General features: G+C 39.9%; 3 protein-coding genes across 3 annotated transcripts; 1 reads left to right on the top strand and 2 right to left on the bottom strand.

The window, feature by feature from the left end:
* Positions 1-3,189: 3,189 nt before the first annotated feature.
* Positions 3,190-10,388, bottom strand: psmb5 (proteasome 20S subunit beta 5). The gene is made up of 4 exons (XM_041992287.1): positions 10,379-10,388; positions 10,006-10,280; positions 8,748-9,054; positions 3,190-3,840 (listed from the first exon to the last, which is right to left on the bottom strand). Exons 1-4 carry the CDS (start codon positions 10,386-10,388, stop codon positions 3,557-3,559), a joined length of 876 nt encoding a protein of 291 aa, XP_041848221.1. The 3' UTR covers positions 3,190-3,556.
* Positions 10,389-10,584: 196 nt separating this feature from the next.
* Positions 10,585-11,511, bottom strand: psmb11a (proteasome 20S subunit beta 11a). Its single transcript, XM_041992286.1, has one exon. The coding sequence runs from the start codon at positions 11,509-11,511 to the stop codon at positions 10,585-10,587; it is 927 nt and encodes a 308-aa protein (XP_041848220.1).
* Positions 11,512-12,570: 1,059 nt separating this feature from the next.
* Positions 12,571-18,319, top strand: prmt5 (protein arginine methyltransferase 5). The gene is made up of 16 exons (XM_041993344.1): positions 12,571-12,724; positions 13,027-13,145; positions 13,873-13,958; positions 14,131-14,265; positions 14,365-14,477; positions 14,591-14,640; positions 14,733-14,896; positions 14,969-15,130; positions 15,218-15,295; positions 16,211-16,269; positions 16,470-16,592; positions 16,711-16,886; positions 17,049-17,252; positions 17,389-17,499; positions 17,580-17,644; positions 17,721-18,319. Exons 1-16 carry the CDS (start codon positions 12,627-12,629, stop codon positions 17,871-17,873), a joined length of 1,896 nt encoding a protein of 631 aa, XP_041849278.1. The 5' UTR covers positions 12,571-12,626; the 3' UTR covers positions 17,874-18,319.
* Positions 18,320-21,757: the final 3,438 nt, after the last annotated feature.

Here is a 21,757-nt window from a genome sequence, read left to right as displayed (position 1 = left end):
GAGATCTCCGGCTTGGAGAACTAGATTCTAGATCGGTTGCGGGACAGCATCGTTATGTGTGTGTTGTTCTGTGATGAGATAATCAAAAAACTGTTAAATGCCTGATTTTTTTATCTTCACATGTGAGGTCTCAATCAGATAAAAAAATCTTTATGCAGGTTCCAGTCTTTAAGTCGTTCTCAAACAAACCGACTCTAAGAGCCGATTTGTTGAAGTGGAAAAAAAGAGCTGAATCTTCAGAAGGGGCAGGACTTCAGTTTGATACGCACATAATCACATTCGAAGAAAGACTGGGGTTGTTATGTGTAAGGGGGCACACCTATAAGACCAGCAGTGTAGTAGTACAGGACAGGGACTTATTTATATATTTATTTGATTTGTTTGTTGTGGTTCTGTGGTTTCTGCATAAAATTTTGATGACATTAAGTAAAGAACATGTTTTTCAAGCTACAAATTATTCATAATTGCTTAATTAGGCTAAAAAAGAAGATAGAGTTATACTAAACAAGGAGTCATTTGAGAGAGAGCTGGCTCTTCTAATAGAGTCAAGCCAAAAGAACTAAAACTAGGTCTGACTTCCCATCACTATGGCTGCTTCTTCTTCTTTGGGTTAAACAGCTAAACAGAGCAATAGCATATTGCTGTCATACACAGGTTCAATATTATCCAAGTCTGTTTACTTTTATTTAAACAGCCTAGATATAAGTCATTTTCAGATCCCTATATTTTGTTATATAGATGAACACTTTATTAATATTGCATTAGTTTCTTTGTTGTAGTGCAAAAATCCAATTTCCAAAGTGTATGCACAAATTCGTTGCTCAAGCTGATCCAAGCTTTCTGAATAACTTTTGCCTGTCGTGTGTACTTTATATACTCAAAAAAGGATGTGTCCAATTGTTTCAATGCTCCCACAATCACATTTGCCATCTGGATGCTTCACTTGACGCTGTCAATGGAAAATCTATCTATTGTAATTCCTTTTTAACAGCTTTTCATTGACTCATTTTAGATTTGCTTTAGTAGTGATGAATGGAAAGCCTACCTGTCATGTTTAATATGCTGAAGTATGCTGTTCACTGAGCTCACTATATCAGTGAAAACTGTTAATGAAAATTATATTTCCCAATTAGAAAATGGGCTGCTTATTAACGTCCTCCAGAAGTTTAAAAAAAAAAAAAAAAGCTGTGATAGTTGCTGGGTTATGGTCCAGACCCCTGCAGCCATGAACAGAATGCAGTAGGCATGAAAAATTAATGGGTAAATTAACTAGAAGACAACAAAGTAAAGATAGTCGATCCTGACATCAATCTTTGGCCATTATTTCACTCTATACTGAACTACATGAAGATTCAGGGGATCAGTCTGGAGGTTTGGTCCTCTGGGAAACATAAATGTTGAAACATTTCAATTTGGACCAAAGTGGTACATTGACAAACACTCCTTTACAGACACAAGCCTTTACAGTTACAAACAGCTCGCTTTTCTATTCTGAGGCTTCCCAGCTTTATTTGAAGCAACTCCTGCATTCACAAAGCTTTAACTACAAAGAACACAAATACATTAGTGGTTCTTTCTAACGCCATCGATGTCTTGTGATTTCTCCAACTAAAAAAATTCATACCAGAGATAGGAATCACTGAAACGAGTAAAGCTATTGGTCTGTTCAAACTCATATGCTGCCATTTTTTAATTACACCCTTTAGTTATATTAAATTTGTGGTCTTTTAAAACTCAGAACCTTTTCTAATCATGCACCAAATTGCTTTGATAAGCTCTCACCAAGAGCAATATTGCAACTTGGTATGGTCTGAAAAAAATGCTTTTATACATATTCAGCCAGTGCTTTATCTAAAAGCAGCAAGGATAGGCTTTAGCCTCCCACGACCCTGAACAGGAAAAAAAACTTAAGAAACTGGATGAATGGCTTTATCTTAAAGTGTACTCTTAGTGTGAATGTATAATTTAAAAATAAAGTGAAGTTGCAAACTGAGAAAAAGTGATCTTTAAAATACATAATTTCCTAACTTTTTTTTTTAATTCAGGGTACTGATCAGTGAGTCAGTCCTGAGTATTTAATATGTTGAATAACTAGTGCATTAATTTCACAGGTTAAATCTCCACAATGTTCTCTTGCACTTTTGCCTGAACAGCCCCTCATCAAGCAGTTATGAGAAAATATTGCTGCCTCTAAAAGCTCACTTTTGCTTTTATAAAACAAGGAAAGCCTACTTGTACGAATGTAACAATGCTGCTTGTTAGATATTTAATGGCACTGGCAAACCTACTTATCCACCCTTTTTGGGAAGATGTAAAATCATATTTATTCCATCTCTTAACTCTTTAAGCCAGCTATAGAGGACATTTAAGGGACTATTTCACTGGAGAGCTTTAATACTTTTTATATACAACTGCATTAGTTTAGCCTATCTCCGTGGGCTCAGTCACTCTGTCAGCATCCGCTTCTATTGATGTTGCAGTTCCAATCACTTCATTTACCAAGAGCAGCATCCAAGACGAGACCAGCTCATTTCCATTTATCGAAATCCCATTTCTATTCCATCTGCCAACTAGTCACCTGTGAAACTAGTTTTTAACCATGGTTTGAAAGTGCACTGGCCTCAGCTGTCCCCTTTATTAGTGTTTATACCACACCATAAAAACTACTGGAGGGGCACACAATGCCAGCGCAGGTCGTTATGTTGTAAAACACCATGGCAGGGTGGCACACAACCGCTGCACATCGAGAAGCTAAGTGTGTCAGGGAGGAATTAAAGAATAAATTTCCCCTTCCAATTAAATGACGCATTTGTGCAACGTGAGCGGAGGAGGGAAACATTACCAGTGAGGGGAAGAAAAACACACTGTTACAACTCAGGAGGCACAATTACTGAAGCTGGTGGTATGCAATTAAATAGTGCTATTTAGACTCCGCTACTCCCTGCTAATACATGCAGAACATATAGAGGAGACAAAACAGGCTTCGGATGTACCTCCAGATCTTAACAGCTGGGGAAACAGATGAGGGAAATGTAAACACCAACAGCGGTTAAAAACTACAACAATAAAAAGATGATGAGGCGATGACACTATACATTAATGTAAAGAGCAGTTTCAAAGAGCTTGCATCTTGTGAGCAAAAACTAGAAGAGGCACTTATGTGAAATAAAAAAAAAACAACACTTGAAAAAAGATCACAGGTTTTATTAAGGAAGAGGATGTAGTTTCCAAGGTTATGATCCAAGTGAAATGTATGTAGAGCAAGCACCACACTACTCCCACACTGAATTAAAGCATGTTTGAGTCATCAACCCCATTTCTGCAGCCCCTCAGATCATACTCTGTGCAAGGTGAATGGTGCTCACTGACATTGTTAAAAATGTATAATATAAAGCTTCAAGCTGGCAACGAGTGACAAGTGATGCAACTGTAAGTTGATCAGAAGATGAGTCCTTTTCTTTTTTCTTTTTTTATTATGTGTCAACCTGAAAGACATCTGAACATCTTAAACATTGAATATTAGAAAAAGAAATACTCCTTCCCCTTTCCACATCAACTATGCCTGATCTCTGTACTGCTGGTGTAGCATGAGCACATCATCCTGGGAGATCCTGGTCCAGCCTTTGCTGTGAACGTGGTATAGGTTAACCTGCCCTCCACTGTAGGCGTCACGAAACGTGGCCTGATAGATGGCACGACGGCCCAGCTCACACGCTTCCTCCACGGACAGATCGTGTCGCAGACCGCTGTCCATCACACCGTAGGCGTACATGGAGCCAGAGCCTACCGCAAACAGGTCCCCGCACACCCGGTTCCCCTCTGAGTCAACATAGTACAGACCTGAAGACACAAAGAACAAAAGACAGGTCAAAAAGGGTTGTGAGGCAGGAGAAAACAGGGTAAAGGGAGTTGTTTTCCTCCTGATTCAGGTGTCAAGCTTTGGCAGGAAAACTAAGATGGTATACCACTTTCCCAGCAAACAACACACACACACAATTCTGTAAACGTGCACACACAAAGAGCAAGACCTCCAGAGAAAGAATAAGAGCAGCTGCAGCCTCTCCAAGTGAAGTAAGGCTGGCAGATATGAACAGCTGCATCCTCTTCAAGTAAAATGAAGCTGGCCGCGGAACTTGCTGACGAGGATCGGCCCACAACACTGTCTGCCCAGGAGCCCCTTTCTGGATCTTATTGATCCCTGCAAACAGGCCAAAAATTAACTATCGACCCACAACCCGAGCTGTCCAGGTAACTGCATCTTGCACCTCACCAGGGAGGATGAGGGGAAAATAAATAAATAAATACAAAAAAAATACACCACATACTCACATCCTGTGGATATTAGACAAGTACAGCACATTTATAGCCATCTACACACACACACAGCTTTCATTTCAACACATTTGCACACTTGAACATCACATGGAGCATCACTCCGTGTCACACCGATCTAACATGAAATCCCATGAGCAATGCCGACCCCTACAATACTCGACTGGACATGTGAGGGCCAGTTTGCTCCACATACACAAACACGACTCTTCATGGACAGCATTTTGTTCTGCACTGTGACATGCTCGTCAGGCCTGACTCCGGAGTGACGTGGAAGGGGGTGACTAGCACCAGCCTGCGCGCTCGCCCACAGCCAGCCTGCAGACGCTAAAAAGACAGCCTGTGAAAAGGCATGTTTTTCAGACCGCTTTCACAAAGCAAAACCTGTGAAAATGATTCTCGCACAGAAAAGCAGGAACACGTGCGTAGAGAAACTGCCAGATACCACCAGATCCACCGCTATCGCTATGTTCCCTTATTAAAAAACACTTTAAAATGCCCACAGATTGCACATCCTTGCTTGCAGATTGTCAGCTTAACTAGTGACAGTATTAGGAACAGAGAGCCACTTCTTCTTCCCACTTTGCTTGGGGGAAAAAAAAAAAGCAGCTTACCATTGGTTTCAGCTGGCAAATTGCAGCTTCCTAAACCTATCGTTGGCTTGCCATTATAATCATGCAGCGCCTGCCTATGTACAGGGGTAATTTGCCATTCCAAGACCTGCCTGTTCCTCTTGAAAACTGCGAGGAACTCGTTAAGAACATAATGGGCAAGGAGAGAGAGTTGTAAAGGCAGCCTCTTGTGTCGAGTAGCAGATTTGCAGATTTGAGGTCGTTGAGGACTCTTGAAAAGGTCCAACTTTAGAAGCAGAAGAAAATCTAACACCCCACATCCACTCTCTTACAAACACACCTGGGGCCTTTGTAGAGCTAAATCCGATATCACTGAATGCTCTCTGCCCCGTAAACAGTGACGCAGCAGTGATGTGTGATCAGGAAGCAAACAGAAAAGGGGTGAAAGTCATGAACCTCAGACTAGCATGGAAAAAAGGTGCATGTTTGGATGGTGGAGTACTGCAATGGTGCAGGCCAGCAAGGCCCCTTCCACTTCATCAATCAACTGACAGGTGCTTAAGGAGCCTTTTTTAAAACAGCAGCCTGTGCAGCTGGCTGGAATAACAGCGTTGAGATGTTAGGTAAGCACGGAGCAGTACATGGGTGGCTGGCACCAGATGGGTCAGTGTCTGTCATCTGTCTTTCCCACTTGAATTTTCAACTGGCTTAAGAGTAAAAAAAGAGAGCCGCAGTTGTACAAAGGGGGAAGGAGTTATTACATCATCCTCTCGGGAAGAGGCTGCCACATGGGTCTGTGACAAGGCTTCACATCGTACACTACTCTCCTTTTTGTAATGAGGCTGCATCCCGTTTAATCACAGACAACCCCATTACAACCCCCTCTTGTCTTTGTAAGGCGAACCAGTCTGTGCCACACATGGCATAGTGACTTCTCCCTGTCGAAATCAAAGCTGCTCCCCAGCTATCAAGCATCGACTATACTATACAGATTACAAGAGTCCTAACATGTAATGTTATTACACACAGCCACATTTTTCAAGCTCCTGTACATCACGTTTATTCTATTTATTCTACATACAGCTTAAGCCACTTCATCTAGGGAATAAGTGCTCTTGACGTGGTTGTAGCTAGCTAATGAGCTTTCTGCCTAATCGTGATTGATTTAAATTACATGACATTTATCTCTCTATTCAATCATCAGCACAGTGAGAGCTATGACAGAGCTCACACACCTATTGAACCTATATAGAGATCATTATTTCCCCATTGATTGCCTGGGATTTAACATGTGTCATGTGCGCGTGCTGGCCCACCGGCAAGCCCATCATTGTTCAAACAGACCTTTCTGCTTCCTAGACAAAGCTGGCATCGATCTCAGCGGACGTAAGGGCATTATGCATGCGACCCAATTGTCCACGGCTGAAACCCAGCGTCTATCATTTAGTCGCACTCTCACTGGCCCACAGTCCCAGCCCCATCGATTTCCCATTACTGTGTCACTGTGGCGGCCTCTTTAAGCACACCTTCCATGATGTACGGCCTCACACAGTGACATCCAAAAAGCAGCTGCTTTAACAGGAGCAAAGCAAAAGACAAGCTGTAGTACCACCTAGTGGTCAACTTAGTGAATTACTCCTTTTTCCTCATTCAATTCCTGTATGCACAAAGACATAGTAATTGGTGACAGAAAAAACTGAACATAATCACGACACAGGCTCAGTCCATTTGAACTTTAAACAGTTACCACTCCTGTTCAACCCAAGTGTGTTAAATAAACATTTCAAACATTTGATTAAAACTTTCAGATGTGTCAAGACTAAAACTCTGACAAACAAAGCAGATTCATTACAGAGGAATTAACATACCAGCATGATACTCTTCACATCTGACAGAATGAATAGCACAAGACAGCCAAGAGTGGGACGTTAATGCATGCTGGGTGCATAAAAAATAGTGAAACAATCTTGGAAACAAAATAGCCATAAAAAAAAAAAAAAAAGGATTGTAGACTGAAACCCTAAATAGTTAAAAGTTTGTGTCCCGATAAATTCTTGAAGCACCTACATTTGCAAATATTTTACATCAAAATTAACCTGCAGCTAAAATCTTTGGTCAAACAATTCATATTTGTCATCTGTCACCAACATCAGGACTGATAAGACGGAAAGCTCTCACGTAGTCTGTCCCGGTCACCTGGAACAGGCACCAAAATAATCTGAACTTACTATTATTGGTAAAGCTATCTGCATTTAAGTCTGTGAAAACTGGGGTTGCAACGATTAGTCAACGTTGTTGATAATAGTCAGCAATAAAAATAGTCAACAACGAATTTAATTGTCAACTATTGTCAGCAAAAAAAAAAAAAAAAAAAAAAAAAAATACAGAGTAAGACATCATCTTCTTTCCTATCTCTGCTGAGAGTTGCACATGAGCAATAAAGTCCACCAGGGGAAAAATATTGCGGCAGCCCAGGAAACAAAACGGTGGCAGAGGCAGTAAAAAGTCTGGGACTACTTCAAATTAAACTTACAAAATAAATTAAATACTTGTGAGATTTGTAAAGCGGACCTTGCGTACCACGGAAGTACGTCTGCGATGCTCGAACATTTAAAGAGGAGACACGTCGGACTCACCTAACCTCATGCAAGATTTCAAAGCTGAAAGGAAAATAAGTTTCCATTTAATAATTATTAGACACATAAGATTAGTCAACTAGTCGTTTTAATAGTCGATGACTTATTGACTACCAGAATAGTCATTAGTTGCAGCCCTAGTGACAACTGCTTCGTTAAATGAGCCCATTACTGTTTTTTCATGTTATCATGTATGTATGTATGTATGTGTGTGTGTGTGTGTGTGTGTGTGTGTGTGTGTGTGTGTGTGTGTGTGTGTGTGTGTATATATATATATATATATATATATATATAAAGAGAGAGAGAGAGAGTTTTATTGTTCAAAGTTCTTATCTGTTTTATAGTAATTTCTACGTTGTTTTGTAATTACTTGTGTTGCCATCTTGGCCAGCGCACCACTGTAAAAGAGGTTCTTACCTCAACTGGGTTGTATCCTTGGTAAAATACAGTTTAAATAAAATAAATAAATAAAATTTGGGAGTAATGCAGTTTACACAGACAAAAAGAATAAACAAAAGGCCCTGCAACAGCCATGTTCCAGCTTCAAGTTTGGCTTTAAGTTAATACCAAACCAAAATATCCAGATTCTAAAAAATGCTCCACAATTAAGTCACAGGTTGCTCTAGTGATGAACTGATCTCTAGGTCTTAAAAACAGCTGTTTAAATGTTATTCAATTCAAAAGCTTAAGATGATGCTGTTGATGTTACCCAATTAAAAAAAAAAAAAAAAAAAAAAAAAAAGATGTTACCTAATTACTTACATACATTTATGTATTTTTATGGCTCTTAACTGGCAAGACAAAAGGAAAACTAACAAAGAATCACAAATGTGGCAGTTTTATTTGAAATTGTACCTATAATTAAAATAGTTCAGTTTTTTTCTGTCATTTTGTCTTTTTTTACTGCTCTACTGTCTCATATTGTAAATTTAGGTAAGGTTCCCTATCTAAACAACTTCTATGATGAAGTAAAAATTCAAGAATCTGTCATTGAGATGGTTTCTCATGACTACTTTTAAACCTTTAAATCCAACCATGTTGCCAGTGACAGAAAGTACTGCTCACTTCCTGTCGATACAGGTGAACTATGCATGTCACGTTCTTTCACCAGCAATATAGTCAGATTTAAATGGTTAGATAAAGGAAATGTTCTTGAATCAGTGTTTAAACAAAAAAGCCAGATGTGAGATTCAGCTGTAGCATTTACCTGGACCTCTCTTGTCCCAGCCACACACCATGGTTCCCATGCTAAGTCCCATGCCCTTGTACTGGTACACCATGTTAGCAAGCAGCTTGGAGGCTGCTGCCACCGAGATTCGCTCTTTGTTGCGAAGCTCATAGATGCGACACTGACGGGCCAACAGTCGCTCCCAGAAGCTGCAGTCAGCAGCTCCCCCAGCCATGGTACCCAGTAGGTAGGGGTTGATCTCAATCACCTTCTTCACCGTCTGTGAGGCGATGTAGGAGCCCGCCGTGGCCCGTGAGTCCACAGCAACAATAACTCCATGTTGGAACTGAGAAAGGCAAATAGTTGGGAGATGAGGGCATTAGAAAAGCAAATAAAGTAAGAAGGGGAGCACAGTGGAACACAGCAGTCACTTTCCCAAAATCCAGTGCAAACATAACCAACCTGTACAAAATACGGTTTTATACTGCAACTAAAAGATTTCAGCTATGTTTAAGCATGTTCTCCACATAACCCTGTACTACAAGTCCAGGTCATCATTAATCAAAATGCAAAATGAAGCTAACTAGACATGCTTGAGCTGGTGTATAGCTCACATTAATTTATTTTAGGCTCAGTTAATAAACTATTTTTTTGTTATTTTTCACGTATGCTCATTAATGTGCATTAATTAGTATAAAAAGTATGTAGCCTGTTTGAGAAGTAATTGTATGAGGAGAGTGTTGTACATAAACACTTAATCATTATACAAAGTGGACATGCCGTTTGCTTTTTTTATACGTTTGTTTTTCTTCTCACTCTGAAGTTCATTTTCTTCGTTGTGGTTAAGTCTCCATTTTCATTAAGGGTGTTCCATATGTTTGCCCTAAACTCCAAATCTGGGGAGCAAAATTCAGCGTGCAACTATGTAAGCATGTAATGTTTGATATCAGTAAAGGAGACCATAGCTAGGTGTGTATGGCGTCTGGCACATATGATGCCTCCAAGGCAGAATATACATCTGTGCTTCCTGTTAAATCTATGATATATAATGACTTGCTAATATTTTTGAGTAAAAAAAAAAGTCAAATACAAAGAAATACAAACGTCTGAGCTAATATCTGCCATGAGATAGCAGTTTGTAGCCGCGCTAGCATGCTAACATTTGAGACCAGACGTTTTGTAAACTATGGAGCATTAACGAGAAAGAGTAACTGTCTTTTTATCTGTTTTAACAGCTAAACACCGAGGGACTGAGAGACTACGTAAGAATGCTACGAGAAGTGAAACGTTAACTTACTTTAAACGCTAAGGTAGTTGTTCCATGCAGAAACTCTATTTTCCTCTCAACGCCATCGTCGTCACCCTCCAGCAGGGGGTTTTTGACGGAAAAACTAAGATCTTCACGCGGCGTAGCCTCGAATTCCAACCCATTCTGACCGGGTCCACAATCAAAAGCCAGAGGCTGACGAAAATCAAATGAAAAATCCGCACAATCACTGCTCAATACACTAGCAAGAGCCATCTTTGAATGTGTCCGATGACCAAGCAGCTTCCGCTGTAAGAACAGGAATACTTATGCGTCATCGACGCACAATCAGACAGCGCCCCCTGTAATTTCGGAGGACTATTGTGTTTGTAAGAAAAAGCAAGAAAAAAATATAAATATTGACAAATGGTCATTTCAAGTAATAAAAGAGAGAGTTCAAGACTGAAAAATAATTGTATGCCCTATAACCTGATTATATAGATTAATTACAAATAGTAAAAACTTGATTAACTCAAAACATATGGTAATTGTGTGGTAGGACTTTACACTTTTTCTCTATTAAACCTAAACACTAACCCTGGTAGACACACACTAATACTGGTACCCTATTTAGAAGCTTTCTATTTTATCACTCTCTCCTCTTGTATCCAAGCCTTTCCTCTCTGTGTCTCTGTAATATTCCTCTTTCAGGTCCTCCCTCGGTCTTTGGCTCCATCCTTGAGCTGTGATGTGGAAAATGTCCACGTTGTTTCCTGAGTAGGCGTCTCTGTGAGTGGCCCTGAAAACAGCTTCTCTTGCCAAGGAGACAGCTTCTTCTTTACTCAAACTCCACCTCAGACCCCCATCCAAGACTCCGTAGGCATAAGGAGAACCTGAGCCCACAGAGAAGACATCTCCCTGCAGTTTGGCTCCATCACTGCACACATAAATAAGCTTTGGGCCGGTGTTAGAGGATGGTAAATATGTTGTTGAAGTGACATTTTGATTACTGAAAACACATGAAGAACTACCATCAGTCAAACCAGAAGTGTTGTCCAAATTCTTGACCCCATCGTCCTCATCCCAGCCACACAGAGTTAGAGCCACACACACATTAGTGCCTTTAAAGGGATGCAGCATGAAGGAAAGAAGCTTAGCAGTGCCCCGTATTGAGAGACGGCGCTTGTGCCGCAGTTGGTAGAGTCTGATCTCTCTAATCAGAATACGCTCCCACAGCACACAGTCTGCACCACTACCTGAGGAGGTGACCACTAAATGGGAGTGAATAGGGGTAATTTTATGAACTTCAGGACATGCAACAAGCCCCCCAGCACTGGCACGTGTGTCTGCTGCTGCAATTACCCCACCTTCGAAGATGAAACCCAGGGTTGTTGTTCCATGAGCCAGAGGGAAAGGCCTTTGCACTGTTTTTGATTTGTTTGGTCTGGGTCGGTTGATGAAAGAGGGGGCCTGAGGCAAAGGTGGTATGAGAAAGTGAAGTGGAACTCCATTCTTTTCAGATGTTTTAAGCTTTCTCCATTTAAAGTTGTCAGTCATATGAACAGATGCTGTTGTATCCTCCAAACCTGACAAAGGGAACCAATGATGTTTAGGCTTGTCCTTGAAACTACAAACATCTTCCAATGCCATAATGAGGTTGATGAAGATGCAGAGATTTCCCGATCTCAAAATCAGTGCACGTTTTCTGATAAAAGCCAGGTAAAGATTAATCCTCAAACACACGTCAAACAGGATCCATCCATTTTAAAAGTATTCAAACACAGTCAATAAAACATCATAGCTACTGATTAGTATGTTATGGAGAAAACTGCTTCTATATAATGCTTTGTACACTGAGCTTTCACTCTTATATAGCTCCTGCAAATATGACAGCTTGCATAAATATGCACATGTAGAAACAAATCCAAAAGCATTTAGGTTTGTGTAAGGGATATTGTAGCCTAAAAGCTGTGAATCTGATATGCAGTGAAGCCACTTTCTGCAAACCTTACATTCTCTGAATGATAAGTGTCATCTTTCTGGATGTGAAAACCGGCCGGTGCATTCAGATTGAAAAAAGTTGGCTTGGAACGAGAAAAGTCAGTTCTCAACAAGTACTGAAAAAATAGTGGAGCATCCTCATGAACTGTGATGCCAAAAGTGGGTAAAGGCTATTTAATATTTTTCACATAATTTACTTTTTTATTTTTAGTCTAAACGTGTTTTTATCTTGCTATAGATGTTTTAATGGAAAGTCCAAAAATGACAATGCAACCTAACAAACTCTTTAAACCCTTCATGCATACTTATTCTTATTATTGAGGATTTTTGGGCCATAGTGATGTTTATTCAACAGCAGGGAAAGAGAACAGAGATGGCGGAGAATGACATGCGGCAAAGGGTCTCTGGGCAGAGCTCGAACCTGGACCGGTTGCTCCGAGGAGCTGGTCTCTATATGTAGGACAGCTGCTCCACCAGTTGAGCTAAAAGCCGCTCCTCATCGCGATAATTCACGAGAAATGCTGCACAGGAATTGATTAATCCATTTTGGCTCTACGTACTTAGCTACGCAATCTGCGTACACATACATAAGGATCCAAGATGGCGTCAGTTGCATCGGCAGCTCGGCAAAGCATCGGCAGTCCAGCCACTCTGTTCAGTTGGCTGAAGTCATGGCGTCCGCCAGTACGGGGAGCAAGGTGTCCTGCGGGAGAGATTTGAATTGTGTACCGGAGATAACTGACACGTTAGCTGCGGTCGCCAAACTTGGGTGAGGATAGGGCTTTACCCCGCATGTGTTTTGTCTTTACGTTTAAATAAAGTAATACAGTAAGTGGCGCTTGTTAGCATGTGTGTGATGCTTGCTAAGCTAGCCGGCGAGTTATCAGCACGTGCCCCATCACTGTGATGCTGTTTTAGTGTTAGTTCGTTAGTTAGAATCGTTCAGCCTCATTTTTAAAATGAAGTCACATGTATTTTCTAAGACACTTTAGAAAATGTATTTGTGTATCCCTTCGTGTTAATATGATAAACAATGAAATGTTTTTGTGTTTTTCCTCCTGTGGTATGCAGGTTTGACTTCCTGTGCATGCCCTTGTTCCACCCGAGATTCAGGAGAGAATTTGAGTTGGAGCCCGCTAAATCTCGGCCAGGTGCCCATACCCGGTCAGACCTGTTGCTATGTGGGAGAGGTTAGTGTTTCTACTTGCTTACCTTCCAACATATCTGGAGTCACTAGTCCTTAATTAGATGTAATTTGCTCAATTAAGATTAAAAAAGAAAAGAACTCATGGAAACGGGACTTTTCAGAGTCAAATGAGTTGTCCAAACGCATGTTTAGTGTTTGATATAAGGAATTTTAGAGAATCTAAAGATTAGCTTCCTCAAAAATACCCGTCTATTGTAACAGTCCTTAAAATCTCACATTAGTTGACCAGTTACATACACTGTGTGTGTGCTTCTTGATGTAAGTGTGAAACAGCTTCAATTAAGAAAAAACATTCAAAGTAAGATCAGTTCTGGTGACACCACGCGTCACTGACAGGACTGACAACAAAGCAGATTTGTTAATGGTATTAAAATTTGATTATATATGAGAATGACACTGGAAAATGTAGTGAGTAATAGTGAAATAATTACTGCAACACACAGTAGTTATTCGCCATCAGAACGGCTGTGGCAACAAAGGAGTGCAAATATAAGAGGTGTAGATATCCAAGTGTGATGTTTTATCTTAATATCTTAAAAAAACGAGAGAACATATAATTACAGCCAACAAAAGGCTGGGAAGATTGAGAATTTTACAACATATTTGTGTGGATGAAATCTTAGTTCGAGCAAACTATAGGATATATATATATATTAAAAGAAAATGAGTTTACAGATGTAATTTAAAATGCTCATTAATGTTCCCCCTAGATTGGAATACTCTAATCGTTGGGAAGCTCTCTCCATGGATTGATGCAGATTCTGAAATCGAGACAGAACGCAGAAACTCAGAGGCTGTAAGTTCTTTCCTCTTGTCAGTTTGATTAACATACACTTTGTTTGATGAGATTTTTTTTATGTTTTGGGATTAATTAAATCATCTTGTCCAAGTTTAATGTGCTTATTCTTCTTAATCTGTATTTGTTCCTTTGTTCCCTTGGCATTTTTTCCGCTTGTGTTTCATTCTAGGCTCTAGCACAGGAGTTAGACTTTTCGGCCTACCTGGGTCTGCCTGTCTTCATGGTCCCTCTGAAGGGCCCCCATAATGCTAATCTAGCCCGACTGTTGCTGAACCACATCCACACTGGGCATCACACCTCAAATGTAAGATTCACAACACCAGTAGAAACAGCATGTTCTCGTACATTGTTGTTGCATGGCACAGGTAGCAGACGTCTCTAAGTGCTGTTCTGTGTTCATTAGTTCTGGGTACGCGTCCCGCTGATGGCGTCAGACGACATGCGGGAAGATCTGATTGAGAACGAACCAACCATCTGCATTGATGAAACGAGCCTAGACGAGAAGACCTGGAATTGGTTAGTTTTCTGCAAGTTAACTTCCTGAGCAACCAGGTTCTGTCTGTATGCATTAAACTCTTGTTAAACATTTACTTTGTTCACTACCTCTTTTTCTTTTTTTCTTTTTTTAGGTGGCACTCATTTCGAACCCTTTGTGACTACAACAAGAGGATCTGTCTTGGTGAGTAAACACTCTGTGAAGTCACAGCCAGAAGTAAAAATTATTGCACTGGTCCAATTTTCTAATGGAAATGTGTTCTTATGTCCCTGAAGCTATTGAGGTTGGGGCAGACATGCCATCAGATGCTGTGATTGATAAATGGCTCGGGGAACCAATTAAAGCAGCAATTCTTCCCACAAACATCTTCCTAACTAATAAGAAGGGCTTCCCTGTTTTGTCAAAAGCCCATCAGAGACTAATCCTGCGTCTCTTTAAGGTATGACATGACAGTTGACAATTTGATTCAACAAATTCAAACAGTTTTAACACAATTTATGTCTCTTTTCAGTTGGAGGCCCAGTTCATCTTCACAGGCACCAGCCGGCACACTGAGAAGGACTTTAGGTCCTACCTGCAGTACCTGGAATACCTCAACCAGAGCAGGTCTGCACCCAATTCCTACGAGCTCTTTGCCAAAGGTTATGAAGACTACCTACAGTCACCGCTACAGGTAAAAGAAAAGCATTTGTACCCCTGTTTTCTCTTTTCTTCAGATGATAAATAGCTAACAGATTTGTTTTTTTCTCTCACCATTCAGCCCCTCATGGATAATTTGGAGTCTCAGACATATGAAGTATTTGAGAAGGATCCTATTAAATATTCTCAGTACCAACAGGTAAGGCCACACTAGTGGCACTGCGCCCAGTGAATTATTTGTAGAGTTGGTGCACATTCAGTCACAGAAAGGACATTGCTGGACTTAAAATTATGCAATCAACATAGCATTGCAGCAGCATTCAGGTTTTACACCAAATGAATGATTCCAATGTTGGATCGACATAAGTTAGCCGATTTGAGCTTTATTTTCAACGTGTGGTCTGTAGTCAACTTACCGTCTTCATCTGTGGAAGACTTCGGCAGGGGAAGCGATACTCTGTCGGCTTCTTCGTTGGCGGCTGCTACGGTGGATTAAAATGTAACGCTACATCCAGCTCCGCTTTTACCCAAGTCTGTTGTCCTTCACATTCTTCAGCTTATGGATTATTTGGTCTGGCGTTTGTTTGTTTTTTTTTCTTTAATACTACAGCACTTGTGTGAAACACTAACACCCAGCATTGGTCTGGCATTCAACTAGTTTTCTTTTGTTTTTTTGTTTTATTGTTTTTACTTTATTTAAATAAATATACACAGGCTGACCCAGTGGTCTGGCGCTCGGGTGAATCAGTCTTTGCCCACTGATGACGGTTCATGAGGAAGAGCCACTGCTTTGTGGTGCTTTTTAGGATTGGACTGTTCTCTTTCCAAACCAACTTTTTTCAGTAGGAATGCACCGGCCGGTTCAAAATTATGTTCAACAACCCACCCCGTGCTGGTGCAAGGCCAGTGTCAAAGAGCTAACTGTGTCCTTTAGTGAGAGAGGAATTTCAGGATTGTTTGATCAGTTTGTTCCTATTTAGTTTTTTTTTTTTTTTTTTTACCTTTTGTGTGGAGTTGAGACAGGACTGAGACCAAACTGATGAGACTCAGGAAGCATTTGTATGATTTTCCAAATGATCTCTAATAATTTGGTGTGTTTGATCTTTGTGTACAGGCTGTATATAAATGTCTACTAGACAGAGTACCAGAGGAGCAGAAAGACACAAATGTTCAGTAAGTACCTGCATCTAAGTCTGTATATGAAGAATCACATTAAATGGTTTGACTTGGATCCGAGAAAATCACACAGGGCGAACCAGCACTTTCTTCCTTTTATCATCTCCATCACTATCACATTTCTGATAACAAAACAGGTTAATTTCAGGATGACACAAAGGATGAAGTAGCAGCTGATGTTATCTCTTCTGTTACAGGGTGTTGATGGTTTTAGGAGCAGGTAGGGGTCCTCTGGTCAATGCATCCCTGAATGCTGCCAGGAAGGCAGACCGGAAGCTGAAGGTGTACGCTGTCGAAAAAAATCCCAATGCTGTAGTAACGTGAGTAGTTTCCATTAATGTGTCTAAATGGGAAGACTTTATTCTTAATTTCAAACCTCGTGTTAAAGTGAAATGAAGTGAAGCATGATGTGTGCGATGGGTCGTCTGTGCTGTTCAGACTAGAAAACTGGCGCTTTGAGGAGTGGGGTGACCAGGTGACGGTGGTGTCATGTGACATGCGCGACTGGGCAGCACCAGAGAAAGCTGATATCATCGTTAGCGAGCTGCTCGGATCATTCGGTGACAATGAGCTCTCACCAGAGTGCTTAGACGGAGCGCAGCACTTGCTCAAAGGTACATAAAGCTTTTAAAAACTGATTCAACATATTGACACTTTAGCTGCAGATGCTTTGATGAAAAGCATCTGCAGCTGTTTTTAGCTACACCAAGCAATAACAATGTTATCCTTCATCACCTTCCATGCTTCCTTCCCCCTCTATCACTTTCCTTCTTCAGAGGATGGAGTCAGCATCCCATGTTCATACACATCTTTCCTGGCTCCTCTGTCCTCCTCCAAGCTGTACAACGAAGTACGAGGGTGCCGGGAACGTGACAAGGACCCCGAGTGCCATTTTGAGACCCCATACGTTGTGCGACTCCATAACTTCCACCAGCTGGCTGAACCCAAACCATGCTTCACCTTCACACACCCCACAACTGGTGAAGAAAAGCACTCGGACTTCACACTGTACGCCAGTGAACCCTGTGTGCTTTTCATGTATTAACGATATTTCTCTCTCTCTCTCTCTCTCTCTCTCTCTCTCTCTCTCTCTCTCTCTCTCTCTCTCTCTCTCAGACATGAATAATAACCGGTATCAGTGTCTCAGGTTCTCCGTGGGCTGTAACTCTGTTCTTCATGGCTTTGCTGGCTACTTTGAGACAACGTTGTACAAAGATGTGACGCTCAGTACGTGAACTAAAACAAGAGAAAGTAACTTTCAAATATTTAAACAGAGATATCTGTTTAATGCACTGTGTTTATCTCAGGTATAAAACCAGATACACACTCCCCTGGAATGTTCTCCTGGTTTCCCATTCTCTTCCCGCTTAAAGTAAGTGGCCATACAGTAAATGTCAAGGTTTCAAAAACATTTTCGCAGGTTAATTGTCATATTCTGTATTTAACAGCAACCCATCTCCATATCACGGGACGATGACATTGCAGTGCGATTCTGGCGCTGCAACAATGGGAAGAAGGTTTGGTATGAATGGGCTGTGACCGAACCGGCCTGCTCTGCCATCCACAACCCCGCAGGCCGCTCCTACACCATCGGCCTGTAAAGCTCAGGCATCTGCGCACACGTCAACATAGTTTCCCTCACATCTTTCTGTAAGACTCCGTGTTGGTTGGAATGAAGCTGATCGAGTTTTCTATATGCGGTTACAACTTGATGTGGGCCTTTTCAGTCTGCAGTAAAAGAATCTATTAAAAAAACAAATGATCTCATGTTTTTTCTAAGTCAGCTGGAGCAGACGTAGACTCCAGTACTCACAGTGAGATTGGCTCATTCTGACCACATCCAAGACCTAACCCACTGGTTCCTTGTCTTGGACTTTATCAAATGCACATTCCACATGATAAATACTTAAATGATATCAATACACTCAACACAAAAGGGTCAGATGACCATCGCCCTTTTAAGGTCACATGTTTGATTACTGTATTTTTACCATGTTTTCTGTATGTTTGAACCATTTCAATAAAACACTGTCATGCTGAACTATTAGATCATCTGTCTTGTGTAGTAATTACTACAATTAGTTTTAAAACTGGAATGAGTATACAGTAGTATGTGATACCCTTGTTATAGAATCCCACAGTCGTGAGGAGAAACAATTACGGCTCCACACAGTTGTGGAAATTCGCTTGTTTTCTATGTGCAGTCATCTTTATTAATAAATGGACTTAGTAATTAGAAATGAAAAACCAAGTCATTTGCAAACATTTAAAATAAACTCATCAGTCATATTTATGCAAATGTCTGGTTTAAACAAGCCATGCACATTTTATAACATTTTTTCAGGGTTATTATACCAAGGGGCTGGTCAGTTCCAGTTGACAGTAAGCAGCTTAAATTTGAAGGTTTGCCTCAGGCCTTGCACATAAATGTTCTTTTATGATTGAAGTATTAATTTTAAGATACTTAGATCCTGAAGGTCTCTCTGCCTCAAGGCACAAATGCTTAAAATTACATGACTTAAAAGAGAATTGATTTCCAGGGGTGATAGCTTGTCAAGGAAAGATCACAATGAGTTAAATGAATCGGGTTCTGTCAATGTCTGATTAAATATCCCAAAAATGTAAGTATAAAGAGTAGAACAGCTGGAAAGATATTGTCTGATTAAGTTCAGGTACATGGGGAATAATGAAACTCTCAGATCAACCTGAAACTTCATCTGTGCTGAAGCCATTTCAGCCGTTTGCTGGGGTTGGTGTCATCACGTTGATACCAAAGCAGCCCAGTCTCAAAATGTAGAAGATCTGAGTTTACATGTCTACATTATAATCGCATCATTATAAAGCCCCTGAAGCTGTTAGATTGGTCATTGTGTTTTACTGACTGTGGCCTGTAAGTGTATCTTTAGACTTTGAAAGGCAGGAATCGATATTTAAGGATTACGGAGCTTAAAATTGTAATATTTTTACTACAGTATTTATTATAAAACTGCTACCTCTGCCTTTGTGGAATAATGTAGTTATTTCACATTCTGGACTGAGACTGTGCTGGCCATGCTGCTTCATTTAAAGGATAAATTAAGATCTCTTTTGTTTGTGACCATTAGCCAAAGAATTGAAATTCTTTTTTCTTTTACCTGAATAAACGTTCATTTTGGACTCAAGCAGCTGCTTTTGTGACACCAGAAAAATGAAGAGATTTGAGCGTTTGCTATCAACACCAAGCCACAAATCGTCTTATTTTCTTTCTGAGCACCTTCAGCTTCCAACAAAATCAAGTTTTGCTCACAGCTCCCATATTTATGGACACCCTTCTTCATAACGCCTCACCTACAAGCAGCTGATTGGGTTGGAAGAATGTGATTGGCTTAGCCCGCCCTTTGTGAAACCACACAGCAGTCATCAGTCAGACCCACCGTCACTGCTAACCACAGCTGCACTGATATGTCCTTCACCTCACGAATAAAATAGTTGTCAACACTATCTCATTGAGTCTCTATCCTCATCCAGTGAGGTTGTTTGTGCAGGCTGAAAGAAGAAAAATAACTCTTTAAGTAAAAATGAATTCCACCAAAACCTGAAGATGTTGTGGTCTTTGGTTGTAGACTATCAAGGGCACTGTTTCTCACATAGAGGTGCTCGTACCTCATGGGACTTTCCGGGACGGCATGAGAAAATTAAAAAAAAAAAAAAAATGTACATTGCTAATATAAAATTTTCTAATAATCTTGTAATATCAATAAAATATTTACAAGTTTAAGCTAAAATGTATTTTTAGGATTCAGTCTAATTTTGCATTTCCATTAAGTATTTTAATTCTGATCAGGTTTTTAATCTGAATATTTGTCCATGTAAATATGGCTTGTGTTGAACAAGTTGGGGGAAAACTTGAAGAATTATTTTTATTTCAGCTGGATGAATGCACAGATGTGAGTAAAAACCCACAACTTCTTGATGGTAACGATATTCAGGAACATGTCCTGTTCTGGAAAAGTTTGGAGGGAAAAAAGAGAAAGGACATCTTTAATGTTGCTTGCACATTTTTCCAATATTTTATATTTCAAAGTATATATTAAGTTCAAATTTTTACTTTGTTATTTGGGTTTAATTGATGCTTCAGGTAACACTGACATTTCTGCTATGCATAAAAACACTGTCAGCACCCAGTCAGCATTTGTCCTCCTATTGTTGAAGGGAGATGAACCCTCGGACGTAAACAATTACAGACCAATTTTGAAAATCTGTATATTTGCAAATGTGTTTGATAAAAAATAATGAGCGACAATTTTTTAGACATAAATCACATGTTGTCTACATATCGGTCTGGTTTTAGGAAGCAACATAGCACTGTCACTGCTGCACTGAAAATTTTAAATGATTTAATTGAATCGCTGATTTAAAAATAGTGTTGCTGTTTTTATTGATTTATCAAATACATTTGATACCGTCAATCAAAAACTTTTAATAAACTTATTGCACAAAATTGGCATTTCAAATTAGGCTACTTCCTGGTTTGCCAATAATTTGTCCAACAGAACACGTTGTGTTCAGATGGGTGGATTTAGCTCGTTTTTGAGGTTGCTAATATGTGTGCCCCAGGGTTCAGTCTTAGGACCCATCATTTTTATGCAGATGACACTGTTTTTCATTATTGTTCACATTCACCTCCTTAAAGCCTTTGAATTCTTACGGTCTGCTTGTGATCTTGTAAAATCTCATCTAAAGAAACTTAAACAGGTTTTTAATCCAGAGAAGACCAAAGTGATGGTTGTCTATGGTGCTTGTGTGTTACCGGAGAATATCCCATCAATTGCAACAGCTTAGGGCAATTGAGCTGGTCCACAGTTATAAATATCTTGGCTTTTTGATTGACCATGATCTTTCCTTTAAAGTTCACATTGCGAATTTAGTCCACAAACATAGGGTAAAAGTTGGCATCTATTATAGAAATAAATCTTATTTTTAAAAGGGTCAGTGAGCCATATGCTCTACTCTTTAAACACAAAGGAACTCAAGCTTTTACAGTCACTGCCATGAATAAGTGAAGCATGATATTCTCCATATCTACGCTGTTTGGACACATGTTTAAGTCAAGAAAAAGAGATGCTTAAATCTCCCCTCTTTTCCATGACTTCTGATAAAACCCATGTAGATTATTTGCATTGTATTGCACATTTGTACTATTTTATTACCCATTTCTTCCTATGTATATGTTTTAATATTCTATTATTTTGTATTATATTATTTATACTTTAATCTATTGTTGTCTTGTTTCAGCTGTAAATTGTATTTGACCACACAGCACTTTTGTCAACTTCTTTGTTTTTAAATTGAATCTATAAATAAATTTGACCTTGGTCTTTCCAATTAAATTAGCTAAATATCCATATCCCACTTTGTCTGCAGTTGCCTGACTTCAATGCTAATTGTTCATCATCTCTCATACCTAAAACTTACCACCCCATCTACTGGTGGCAACAAATATTTG

Source organism: Melanotaenia boesemani, chromosome 8, assembly GCF_017639745.1.
Source record: "Melanotaenia boesemani isolate fMelBoe1 chromosome 8, fMelBoe1.pri, whole genome shotgun sequence".
Taxonomy (NCBI): Eukaryota; Metazoa; Chordata; class Actinopteri; order Atheriniformes; family Melanotaeniidae; genus Melanotaenia; species Melanotaenia boesemani.
Note: the sequence above shows the minus strand (reverse complement) of the source record. Positions and strands in the feature narration are given on the sequence as shown.